This window comes from Vidua chalybeata, chromosome 7, assembly GCF_026979565.1.
Source record: "Vidua chalybeata isolate OUT-0048 chromosome 7, bVidCha1 merged haplotype, whole genome shotgun sequence".
NCBI lineage: Eukaryota > Metazoa > Chordata > Aves > Passeriformes > Viduidae > Vidua > Vidua chalybeata.
Window position 1 is genome coordinate 14,908,358 of NC_071536.1, and position 12,683 is coordinate 14,921,040.

General features: G+C 36.1%; 1 protein-coding gene across 2 annotated transcripts in view; it reads left to right on the forward strand.

The window, feature by feature from the left end:
- The window catches only part of PDE1A (phosphodiesterase 1A), a 145,399-nt gene that overhangs the window by 80,657 nt on the left and 52,059 nt on the right, over nucleotides 1-12,683 (forward strand). For both annotated transcript variants that reach the window (XM_053947818.1, XM_053947819.1), the window contains exon 2: nucleotides 9,468-9,581. In XM_053947818.1, coding sequence (XP_053803793.1) covers nucleotides 9,468-9,581 — 114 coding nt within the window. The remainder of the gene's footprint in view (nucleotides 1-9,467; nucleotides 9,582-12,683) is intronic.

The window sequence follows — 12,683 nt, forward strand, 5'->3', positions numbered from 1 at the left end:
GAAATACAGGTCTGTATTTGGTTCCTCAGAACCCATGATACACATTAAAAATAAAATTCAAGATAAATTGGCTCTGTCATCCCATCTGGAAGGTGTGATTATATATTAAAAGTAAAACTTTTATACTTTAGTACTTCAAGTGTTTAAGTTTAAGTGGGAAAGGAGGACTTCCAAATCCACTGAAAAGTGAGAGCTTGGATTACAGTAAGATTATCTTGGTGATTGTGTTGATCTGTTAGTCCAGCTGAACCAACTACCCTGATTCATCTGATAGCACAGCTGTACGTGCACAAGACTCTCATCTGATTGTGTGGAAAGACTTCAGTAGAACTGATGTAAAGTGCCTCGAAGGTGAACTAGATTGTTTTGGCAGCATCGTGTTGAAGAGATATTGTTACCCTTACTATTGTGCTGTCAGATATGGGAGCCAGTGGGGCAGTTTTTCCCAGAAAAAGGAGATGGAACAGATCACACAGCAATAGCTGGGGCACCACATCTGGCCACGTTCTTAGACTGAGTATGGGGGACTGCCATTTCAAAAAACTCTTCTTCTGTACTGCATTCTTATACAGGCCTTTAGGTAACCTCTGTTCACTTAATATATTATCAGCTCTCAGCTGTGTGTGTGTTGAGAGAAATGCAAGTTGGCAAGAAACAACTGGACAAGCACTTGGTGCTGTGGTTTAGTTGACAGTGTGGTGTTTGGCCAAAGGTTGGACTTGATGATCTTGGAGGTCTTTTCCAGCCTTAATGATTCTATGATTCCATTGCATACTGAGCAACAAAATGGAGCAACAAAATAATTCATGCTCTGTCCAAGGAAATCAGCAGGTCAGAAACTAATGTAAAATAATTTATAAATAGGCACAGAGTCCCCAGATTACTTATCAGGATAAAGATTCTACATTTGCAGGTGTTTGATGTCTCAAAAAATCTGTAACTATTAAGCAACAAATTTAAGAATTACCAGAAGTGTTAGCTGTTAGCATTTAGCCATATTTATAAAAGTTGACCTCTTATTTGCAGCAAGGATATTCTGTCCTGGTTCTAATTTCTGTTTCAGGAAAACGAAAATGTTAATTATATACAGATTAAATAGTATTTACTGTAGTTTGATTCCACATAGAAATCATAGAACAAGCTTTTTTAATAACAAGTCATTTTAATATTCCTGTATTATTTGCTCATATGTGATTTTATCAAGTAGAGAGGAAAGGATACTTGTGCAGTTGAAGATTCTTTGATCATAGTTGAAGATTCTTTAATCATTGGGCAAGGAAATTATTTTAGTGCTGAACACTTCCCAATCTTGTCTCCTTAATGACTGCAGAAATTGCACCAAAAAGGCTTTCAAAAGCAACAACAGCAATATGTTTTCTATGTATTAGCATACAAAATATTTTCAGTACAAACTTACCAGTTTTAAATCAAAGAACTTCAGTTGGCTTTTTATATGGTAGCTTGTTATCAATAGTTCTAGAAGGACTTTTTTACTTCTTTGCATGCCCTTTTCAAAGGATGAGTATCAACATGTATCAACCCACATTTTCTGGTCCCTTGGACTGAAGGAGATAATCTGCCTTTTAGCAGCTTTGATCACTGTGCTCAAAGCAGCTATCTGTAGGAAAAATACAGCTTTTTAAAGCACTATTGGAAATAAGGGCTTTGTGCCTTTTCTGTGTGCTTATCACATTAGGTACAACAAGTTAAACATACCGAAGGTCAGCCATCATCTTCAAGCATGATTTTTGATAGATGATGAGTTTACATTTGATTTCCCAGCTTGTTGATAGTGAATTCAGCAAGTACATGATGAAGACATTGAGACATCTTGTACTATTTGGCAACTTCAAGATGAAATATCTTTGGCTAGGACCCTATATAATGTATAGACAGTTCAGGAAAATCTTGTGGGTTAAATTCAATCTTCAGACAAAAATAGGTATTCAGCAAAAGCCATTAGAAGAATAATTTTCAATTTCCAAATCACTCCTATATATTTTGATTGTCTTTGATTTCATGGATTGATTGTGAAATGGGAATGTCAAATAATGGAAATAGACCATGCGATAATAGAAAGAGTTATGGTGTTTAGGGTAAGGAGACTAGTTGATTACTTGTTGGATCTAACAAAAGACATAAAATGCCCAAATGTCTGTACATACTAAGTAATTTGAAGATTTTTGATTAAACTTCAACCCAGAAAGAAATTGAATAGCAGAACCAAATAAGTAATAATGATGGTTCTTTAGCAAATGTGAGAAAAAAATTTGAAAGATACTTCAAGCTGGCTAAATTCATTCTGTAGCTTGGGTGTGCACAAAGGATGGTCAGAGAAATTCAAATGTGTGAGAATTCATGATCATAACATATAATGAATCTAATGGTGACAGTGACTTTTGGGAAAGGCTGAGTAACGTGGGGAAGTGTGAGAGACAGCAAGGAAGAGCAGCTGTACCTCCTCTGGGGTGTCTCTCCAGTGTAGCCAAAGAAGATGATGGAGGATGCTGAAAAGTTACAGTGCTGCAAATAGCAGACCTTTAGTATCACTGGGGTCAAGACCCCATGGCTTCTCAGGCACTTGAATTTTTTTTTATTAAGTTTGTTGAGAATTATGCAAAAGTTAAAAAATGCATTTGAGACCTTAAATTGGTTTTTGGTTTCAGGTGGAAAACCTGTAAAACTCCATGGTGTTCTGTGATTTCAGCTGGGTGCTAAAGCAAATGTAGGAATTTTGACTAAATTTTTAAATACACTTGTTTAACCTGTTATTAAATGAGACACAATAATTATGTACTATTAGAGTGGTAAATATTAAATTTAAAGGATAAGGTAAAATTGCTCCCTAATAGAGAATGCCTGTCTGAAGGAAAACCATTTCATCTTGCATAAAAATAATATCTGAACAACCAAGGCAATTATATCACCATGAAAAAGAGTATTATCATTAAGAAAATGTAAAATTTGGTGTTGCTATATAGCTGCACAACTTCTATTTAAATTCTTCAATATGGGATTGAAGTTTTGGTATATCAAAATGTTGTCTGAATTACCAGCATGGTCAATATTTATTTTCTAATGACTGAATCATAATTACAGATCAGCGTGTGCCACTTAAATACTTAAAATAGTCATGAAATATATGTGATTCATGAAACCCTTAGCAACCACACGACTTCCTGTGCATAAGCTCAGACACAGCAGTGGCTGAAAAGTAAGTTCATAAGACACATTTGCAGCACTGAAAACACTTTCATGTATTTCTCCATGTAAGGGTTTATTGAGAACCCCTCTAATCAGAAGAAATATTAGGTAACTGCATTTGGAGCTGCATTTTTTATGATTTCAAGGAAGTGAAACATACATTAAGGTCTGTGTCAAGAGCTGCTGGTTCTAACCCTTGTTCCCCATTCATATGCTGACCTTGCCTTGCTTGATTTTCCCTGACATAAAGTAAAATACCTTGAAGTAAAGGTTAGCTGTCTTGAAGTTGGGATAATTGGCCATTTCATTACTGCAGGTAGGAGCAGGGAAACAGGAGTGGCAACCCAAAGGGATCACTTCTGAATCTTTGTTACCATACTGTGTATATTTTTTCAGCATCTCATCTATTTGAATTTGTTGGATGGAATGGTGTATTTATAAAAAGATTTATTTTATACATGCATGTTCTTAATGGAAACATGTAGAATTCCTATTATACCAATTCACATAAAAATAATTGGAAATTGGGCCATTCATATAGGGAATTTTAGAATTCAAGTGAAATAGTGATATTTTGAATTTGTTGTGACTTTCCAAGATGTGGTTTTGCTGTTTCTATTTTGTATTCCTCTTTATTCAAATACTTTCTTGAATCTCAAATAGGTATCTAAAGCAACTTGGACTGTGGGATGGGGCTGTTTTTAATAGATTAGCTGAACTTCTCATTGTTCGTGATTTGGAATTCTTGGATAGTGACCCTTTGTAAGAGCATTCACGTTTGAGTGAGGATGTAACTTCTGCCTTGGAAAGCTGAGGAACTCCTGAGTGAGCAATGCTTTCTACAGATGATAATTATTGAACTGATTCTTATGAGAATCACTACAGGTAGCAAAACTGGTTTGTGGTTTTAATTACAGATAGCTGTAGAGGAAAACGTGTCCCTTCCCCAGAGTTTTCAAAAACTAGTGATGTTTAAACTAACTATCCATATTGTCAGGATATTGTTACCTTCTTCCTCTTTAATTTTAATTTCTCATTAAATATCAACCCGTTTTTACTTTGTGATGTTCATTTAGAGGGTCAAATCACTTTTATAATAGCATTTACAATAATCCACTTAATTTTATTGTTCAATATTAAATAGTTCAAACAGAACATGATACGCTTGTTTACAGAAAAAATTACCTTTTTTCTGTCCTTAAACTTTTTCACACATTGTCACAATTGTCATGGCTAGGCTTTTCTCAATTAGTTCATGGGAAGATAATGATTTACAACTTGGAGTTGATCTAACTAACACAGATAATTTTTAACAGCACTCTGAATATTAATATTAATAATTATTTCTCTTTAATTGACAATAGCATGTGTTTATTGCCCATTTTCAAGTGACTTCCACTAATTTCAAAATTTAGAAGGAAGTAAGGTTAGTCTACAGTTTACTTTTTACAGTTTATTTGACTTCCCCTTTAATAGGATCTGTGGCAAAAGCCAGCTTTTTTTTTTGTTCAAAGTTTCCAAAACAGTTTTAAGTGAAATCCAGATGTGTAAGTTAGAAAGCTGTTTCTCTGCAATGCTCAGTGGTGGGGAGACTTCCGAGGCAAATAAAGGCAGTTCAGGGAAGGCAGGAAGAGGGTCTTTTTCTCAGGTTCAGAAGTTAACTCCAGGCTGAATTTCCTCTTCTGGTTCTTCAAGACTCCTAAGCTGGACCTTTAACACTGATTTGTTCTCAGTGATTACTAGTAATTTATTTTATCTTGGAAATAAGAGTGGCAGTTTAAAAATTTAATATGAAATTGAAATTTTCCAACTTGTCTGCCTCTCTACTTTAAAATCTCCCTTCTTAAGTAGTGCCATCCTTTCACCTTTCTTTGTTAGCACTTCAGCCTGAGTTTAGGACAGTTATTCAGTTATTCAAACATACTTCTCCCATTGGACTTTCCTCTTCCATAGAAGAGAAGACTTTCTCATGAGGACATTGCAAAAAGTCATATTTGGTCACCGATTCCTTATGTTTTTTAAATGTTTCTTCTTTTTCCTTTTTGTAGTTACTGAAACTGTCATAGGAAGCTTTTTGAAATATCATAACATCACAAAACCTATCCTCAGTTAATTTGGTATAACCCCACAAATCTACAGTAGATTTAACAAAACTTTAGTTCAAACATGGGAGAATTTTAGTGGTGAAGTTGGAAACAAGTGAGTTGTGGTTTTGATATTGTTAATCAAGAAATGCTTCTTCATCTCCCAGTAAAATCCCTGCATCCTCTGATTTTCCTGTGTTGCTGGGTGGGCCTCAAGGATTTTTGCCCACAGCTTGACAGTGGCATCAGCTGCACAGAGAGGTGAGGACTGGGGAAACATGGGCCCCAATAACAACACAGACATACTATTGAAGGGAGATGGGAGCAGAGTGCATTTGGATTGTCCACGAGAGCATTTAATCCCACAGCACTGTTAATGATGTTTACCCAAGATGACAGAAGATGGTTCTCCACCCACTCCCTTTATTAATTGCAGATGTCTCTTTCTCCCTTACAAACTGGGGCTGCTAGTTTTATAATGCAGTTTTCAGGTGTCCTGAGATACATAATCTTTTTTTCATGTTTTTTTATCACATTAGTTCTGCATAAAATTTTCTTTGCATCTTAAACCAGTTCAAATAGTCCTTTTTTCTCTTTCACAAAATAGCTCCTCCAGTTTTTTCTCTTTGGTGACTATTATTTCTTGGTAACACAGTTCATAGGCTGGGTAATACAATTACTTCCAGTTTAAGTAACACTTCAGGTTTTCGAATAGTATTTCTAATGTTCATTTTCAATTTATGACAATTAAAAGAAAACAAACAAAAATCCTCCCAGTACAGCTGGAGAAATAATTCTTTTAAAATTAACTTTCCTTGTCCTTTTCACATGTTTCTTTGTCTTGTGGAATGGGGGACTATGGGTGTGTCAACACTTGTTGCTTAGTCTTATAAATTGATGTTTATTCTTTGCTAAATTATTTGTTTCATTACTGAAATGTCAGCTCCTACCTGTGGCTATTCACTTTAATGCAGAAGACATTGAGTATGTTCAGACCATTCATATACTGCTATAAACCACTTAATTTTGCTGTGTTGGAAGTCAGTTTTTCTAACATCTGGGGTAGACTTCATTAGTGTCACATGGTGTCACATAGTGGGAAGTTGTACCATAGGCAGAGACAGTTTTTTCTTGGAATTGCACAGGAAAGTTTGGGCACGAAGGTTGCCACAAAGGACATTCCAGTTAGATGTTGTGAAAACATGATGCACCATGGGACTGATTGACCATTTAAACTGTTTTTTCCAAGAGTTTTTGACATCTCCATGTATTCGAGGCTTGAGCAGAAATACCTGTGAGTAATTTTATCTAACTTTGAAGTTATACCTATTTTTGAGGTTAGCTCTGTCTAGAACAAGAGCTTGTGGACATACCTTCCAACCAAATTATCCCTTGATTCTATGATAGATCTGCACTGGATCAGCTAAGGACTCCTGAGGACATCTTCACAAAGAGGGTTGCATGAGATAAGGCCACTTGTGTCCTTCTGTGAATCTGCAATATCTTCTGAATCACTTTAAATTTGCCTGTGCAGTGTTTCCAAGTCATCTGGTCTGTTACTGTGTTCTGCATTCGTCCTAGAATTTGAGCTATACCCACAGGGCTAGTTACATCTGTTGACTGTTACATCTGTTGACTATGCAGTGAGATATTGCAAGATCATTGTGGCTTAAAGGCTCCCCCAGGGACTCATTTCCACCTACAAGCATAAAAATTATTCCAAATACCTGTCATCTAATCTATTGCCCCAGATAATGAGGAACCCCTGGAAATGGTAGTATTTTAATCTGTTTTAAGCTGATGTTGTTCTACCAGAGCCTGGTCCCCTGCTGTGCAGTGTTACAAATTTATTTTTGTATATTTGAAAACAAGTTTTCAATTTTATTTATGCTCCCACTTTGGAAAGTGTGATTTGGAGATGTGCTCAGTAAAATATGGAGGGAGCAGTGGAAGTGACAGAAACACCCTACAGCTATTTGCAAGCAGTGGCACTGATGCTGCCAGACCCACCTGGGCATTTTGGCACTGGTGCTTAGGAGGGGCTGTGTGTGTGTTTGTGTGCAGTAGCGAGGAGCACACACCCCAGGAGATGCATGTGCTGGGTTCTGGGAGATGTCTGTGAATAACCTTCTTCAGCCTACAGGTACCTCTGAAGTGGAAGAAGTTATGTATGGAAATGTGTCCCGTGCATATGGTTATTTCTGTGTAGGAGATGAGCTCCCCGAGTATTTTGTCTGCCCACTTCATTTCTCTGAGAAAATTTTTTAACGCTACATTTCCATTCCATTGATATGCAATGCACTGTGTAAAATACCAGGTAAATATGGTTGCTAAGAGCCTTATTTGTTGCATGTGCCAGGCTAATTTGAATTGAATTAAGGCTTTAGAGAACTGAGGAGGTTGGTCTTAAAACCCCATTTGCTAAAATTATCTTTACACACTTGAACATAAGAGTATTTAGGCCAAAGAAATACGTAGAAAAACATGAAAATGATTTTATGATAGAACAGTACTTTCCAAGTTTATGAATTTTTTTTCAAATATCACTGTAATTTTGTTATTTATAAGTTTTAATTAGGTCCAATCAAATATTGTATGCACACAATGAAAATAATATATAGTATATATATGTATTGAATATATTATTATGTATTGAATATATTATTATCACTGAATCACAGAGTAAGGTGAGTTGGAAGGGACACACAAGGGTTATTGAGTCCAACTCATGGCCCTGCACAGGACATCCCTAAGAGTCATGCCATGTGTCTGAGAGTGTTGTCCAAACACTTCTGGAACTCTGCCAGGCTTGGTGCTGGGACTATTTCCCTGGGCAGCCCATTCCAGTGCCCAAACACTCTCTGGTTTAAGATTCTTTATCTGACATTCAACCTAAACCTCCCCTGACACAACTTCAGGCCATTCCCTTGGGTCCTGTCCCTGTCATCACAGAAAAGATCAGGGCCTGCCTCTCCCCTTTCTCTCATGAGGAAGTTGTAACTGCAGTGAGGTGTCCCCTCAGTCTTCTCTTCATGTAACATTTGCATATTTTGTGTATGCTGGTGCATGTCATAAATATGATCATTTTCTGAAAGTAGTTGTCTTAATGCTGAATCAGTTTCACTGCACTTTTTATCTAAATGCTCATTTCACATTTTTTCCTGCACATAAAGAAGATTATTTAATGGAAGTTATGTAACAATAGTGATATATCCTTACTTACAGAAATCTTTATCTTACATGATACAAAACCCTAGACTATTTCTACTCAGAGATAGAGCACAGAAGAAGGAAAATACCTATACTTTAAGCATCCATTTAGTCACACCTGCACTTTTACTGATAAGGTTTTAATTTCACTCCAGTGCTTTATCTACTCTGTATGATTAAATTGAGCAGTGTCAGAAGTGTTCTTGTCAGCAGAGTTTAGGAAAAATCTAGTATTCAAGGAGTGTATCTGTGGAAGTGTATTGCTGCAAAGACATGAGTTGATGCATTACAAAATCCCCTTTGGGCGTATCCATGTTTGTACTGTAAGACAAAGCCCTCAAAACTAAAAGTTTAAAGCACACTTGGGAATATTTGGATTTTTCTACTGCCATGGGCACTGCCTTTCCTCTGGTATGATGATGAATTTATTATAAGCACAGAGCCAACAGGCTTCCATATTATCTCACACCAAGAAGAATACAAATTCTACAGCAAAAACATACTGGAGGCCTAAATAAAAATTAAAGACATTTAAGTGAAGCAAAATCAGTACACCATGGTTATAAAAATATAATTAACCACCTAAGCATGGGAAAAAATTATAGTAAGACAACACACAAAGTTAATTTTTATTTATTTTTTTAAATTAGAGACTGAGGCATAATAGTAATGTCACAGATTAATAGGAAATTGCTTTGATGATGTTTAAAATGTCCTCTCTGACTTTCTGGAATGTATAAGCCATTTTTTAGTACACCTTATGAATTTAGCAAGCCATAAAAACATAAAACCAGTCAGTGTTAAGTGCATTCTAAAGCCAGATTTTTTTAAACCAAGACAAGAGATGGAGTGATGGTCATTGGCTCTACATTGTTTTGTTGGTTCCAATGTTTTAATTAGAAAATGAAGTCACTAAATTTGCTAGAGTTATCACACTGATGTTTTTAATTTTTTTTTTTTTTTTCACAGATTAAGATGCTTGGTAAAGCAGCTGGAAAAGGGTGACATTAACGTGGTGGACTTAAAAAAGAATATTGAATATGCAGCATCTGTGCTGGAGGCAGTTTATATTGATGAAACCAGGTAAGTCTGAGGGGAAAACAAAATGGAAAGAATGTTGCAAACTGTATTTTAGAAATTCAGTCTTTGCATGCAATTGTCACTGACAGGAGCTGAAGGTCTGTGCACATCAGAAGAAGCGGATTTGGCTCTTGGGTCTTTTATGACAAAGTTAAAGCAAGTAAGATTCCAAAGGTCAGATGTAACTGTTGTCTGGAAAGAAACGCTCTCAGAAATGAGTCAGAATAGCTGGTCAGTAAATACACAAAGGAATGAAAAGCTGTGATTTATTTTACAATGTTTGATGCTTAGTTTCTTTTTATTGTAGGCAGTATTACTGGCAATCGTGGGTTAATTCCAAGTAAAATAGAAGTTCTAAGTATTTGGTTTCTTGAAAGAGTTTTAAGATATGGACTGTATTGACATTAGCTAGCTAACTTTCTGGTTTTCTTTCTGCATGCTGACCTTTCAAAGTTTTTTCTAAGCTGAATGGTCTTGGAAAGATGTCTGCCCAAACTTCCTTGGTAGCGCTGGAGCGTGCAGTGTATGTCTCAGTTCTACATTTGCGAATTGTTTCATGGACCACCTATCTCTCTGTGGTGTGTGCCCTCCCCTTGCAAATCTGATACAGTGCTTGAAGTCCTGCTTCAGAGACAAACCAGTGATTATTCCTCCATACACCTCCCAAACACTGGGATTAAATGGATGTAGTATTCATGGCTCTTTCTAAGCAATAGTGCCAGGACCGGGAAAATAAATTGAGATTTACTTAGTTTCTAAACTGAGGCAGCTTCTGTGGAAATGAATAGTAGTGCCACAATGAGGAATCCAGTCTTTCTGGCTCTGTGTGGGAATATCAAGCCAAATAGCAGGCATTTCATGCACAGAGAAAACAGCTACCACTGAAAATACATAGGTTCTGGTAGCAATGCAACAGGTGCATTGCTTTTGCTGCAAGCAAATCTTTAAATTAGCTAATTGCCCTCATGGAACTTGACAGCAAGATTATTAAAATACCCAAAAGAAAACAAACACATGTAATTTTATAGTGATTGGCAAGATTTTCATAGTCCTCTAGTTATTTTCTTAATTCTAGGACCACTATGTCCTCATAATGGTGACTATTTTCAAAAATTCTACTTCAGTGTATCAATAAAGTTTTTCTCTTCTGGAGCACACTGCACAACGATGTTTAATTACATTTATTTATTGCATCCAGTAATTTACAGAAAATTCTGACTTTTCACTATACTAAGTTAGGACATACTTGAGACAGGTATCTTGTTTTGCTCTTATTTATTGAATACTTGTGTTCACCAAAGAAACTTGAGAGTTTGGTGACCTACCAAATTTTGGTAGCATTCCTTATATAGGTGTGCATTAAGCATACATTTTATGTATATCTTTCTGTACCTATATCTTTATTTATGAAGTATATATGTAAACATATAAATCAAATTCTGCTATAAATAATAGTTAAAAGTGAGACTATAATGAAACCTAATTTTCTACTTTTATTCTTTTAATTTTAGTGGTTTGTACTTCACTATTGTACCTCTATATTGTTCCTTTTGGTTTGCAGTATTTGATTTTGGTTTTAATTTCTCTTCCTTGGACTAATGTAGTCCCCATGAAATTCAGAATCAGTATGAGTTTTTTAACCTAGTGGTCTTTGTGTTAATTTTATCCTAGAAATGTAGACTGACTTTCCACATTTTAGTTGGACAATGTTATGTATGGGTCTAGTTAAAATTTTGACAATTCCCCATTAAAAACAATTATAAATGGTAATCTGTAAAATGTGTAATTTACTGACAATTGCAAGTTGTAAATTTATTGTGAGGCTGGGAAACACCATAGTTGCCACTGGTACTTTCAGAGTAGACTCTTTTCCATGGCAAGTTGCAAATATAATTATGTTTTAAATAGCATGGCCATTATTCTGTAATCTAAGTCTACACTCAAAAATGTAAGCACACAAAGAGGGTCTCTAGAGTTCCTAGGAAGCCAATCCTTAAGGAACAAAGCAGTGGATCACTGAGTCATATGGAGGCTGAGTTAGCTTGTGTGGTTGCATTTGTCCTTGTTCCCACCAAAGAATACAGGTTCTTTGTCTTGCACAGAGCTGCTTCTGTAGGAGTCTGGAACACTGAGTTAATTGCACTCATTAGTAGATTAGAAATAATAGTTTAGACATAAGCAATAGGGCCTGTTCCTGCTGAGCCTGAACATGAAATTTTGTATATCACAAAGTTTAAATAACTTCAGTAAGTTTCTTACATATGAATTGCTGTTCAGTCAATGTCTGCATCTCATGTGAAAGTACCCATGGCTTTCTGTTCTAAGACCAGCATTGATCCCTGGATTTTGTCCTAATGAATTTACTGACCCGATGCTGAAGTATCCAAGCAGAAGAAGACCTCAGCTTCCACCAGCAATCTAAAATTGCATCCTGTTTTTGGTGTTCTCTTCTTCCCCACTTTTCTGGGCAGCAGACCTCAATATCAGCTGAGGGAACGGTTATTTAAATATCTCTATAGACAGGAATAGCAACCTCTACAGATTAGGAATAGCAATAAACAGATTGTTATTTGAATCCTCTTAACTCATCTTTCCCTTCTGATATATATGCTATGAAACAGGATGATGAAATGCTCTTGATAGTGGTCCCTCACCTATTGCTGGACATTCTGCAATTCTTCACAGGCACAGAGAAGAAAAAAAGCAAAAAGAAAAGTTAAAACTAAGGTCATTAAGGAGGTCCATGTATGACATATCTCACAGAACTTGGTCAGTAATGTAGCCAAAGATCAAGGAAGAACCTTGTCTGTTCCACAGCTCCAGGAAACCACCACTACTTAAAAAATAAATCTCTGGCATTATTCTGGCAAAACCACTTTTCTCTTTATAAGCCTGAGGGTTTTTTCAGTGAGCAGTTCCAATTTCTTCCAGTAGAAGACATCCATTTCCCACCCCCCATATGCCATTACTTCATTTGAGTTTCTTGAAAAGCCTGTATCATATTTTAAAGTTGTGTACGCACATGGAAGGACATTCAAACATGTATGTTGATGGCATATTGAATCTTTATTTAAAGTGCAACAATCAGATGCAAATAGCTATAGA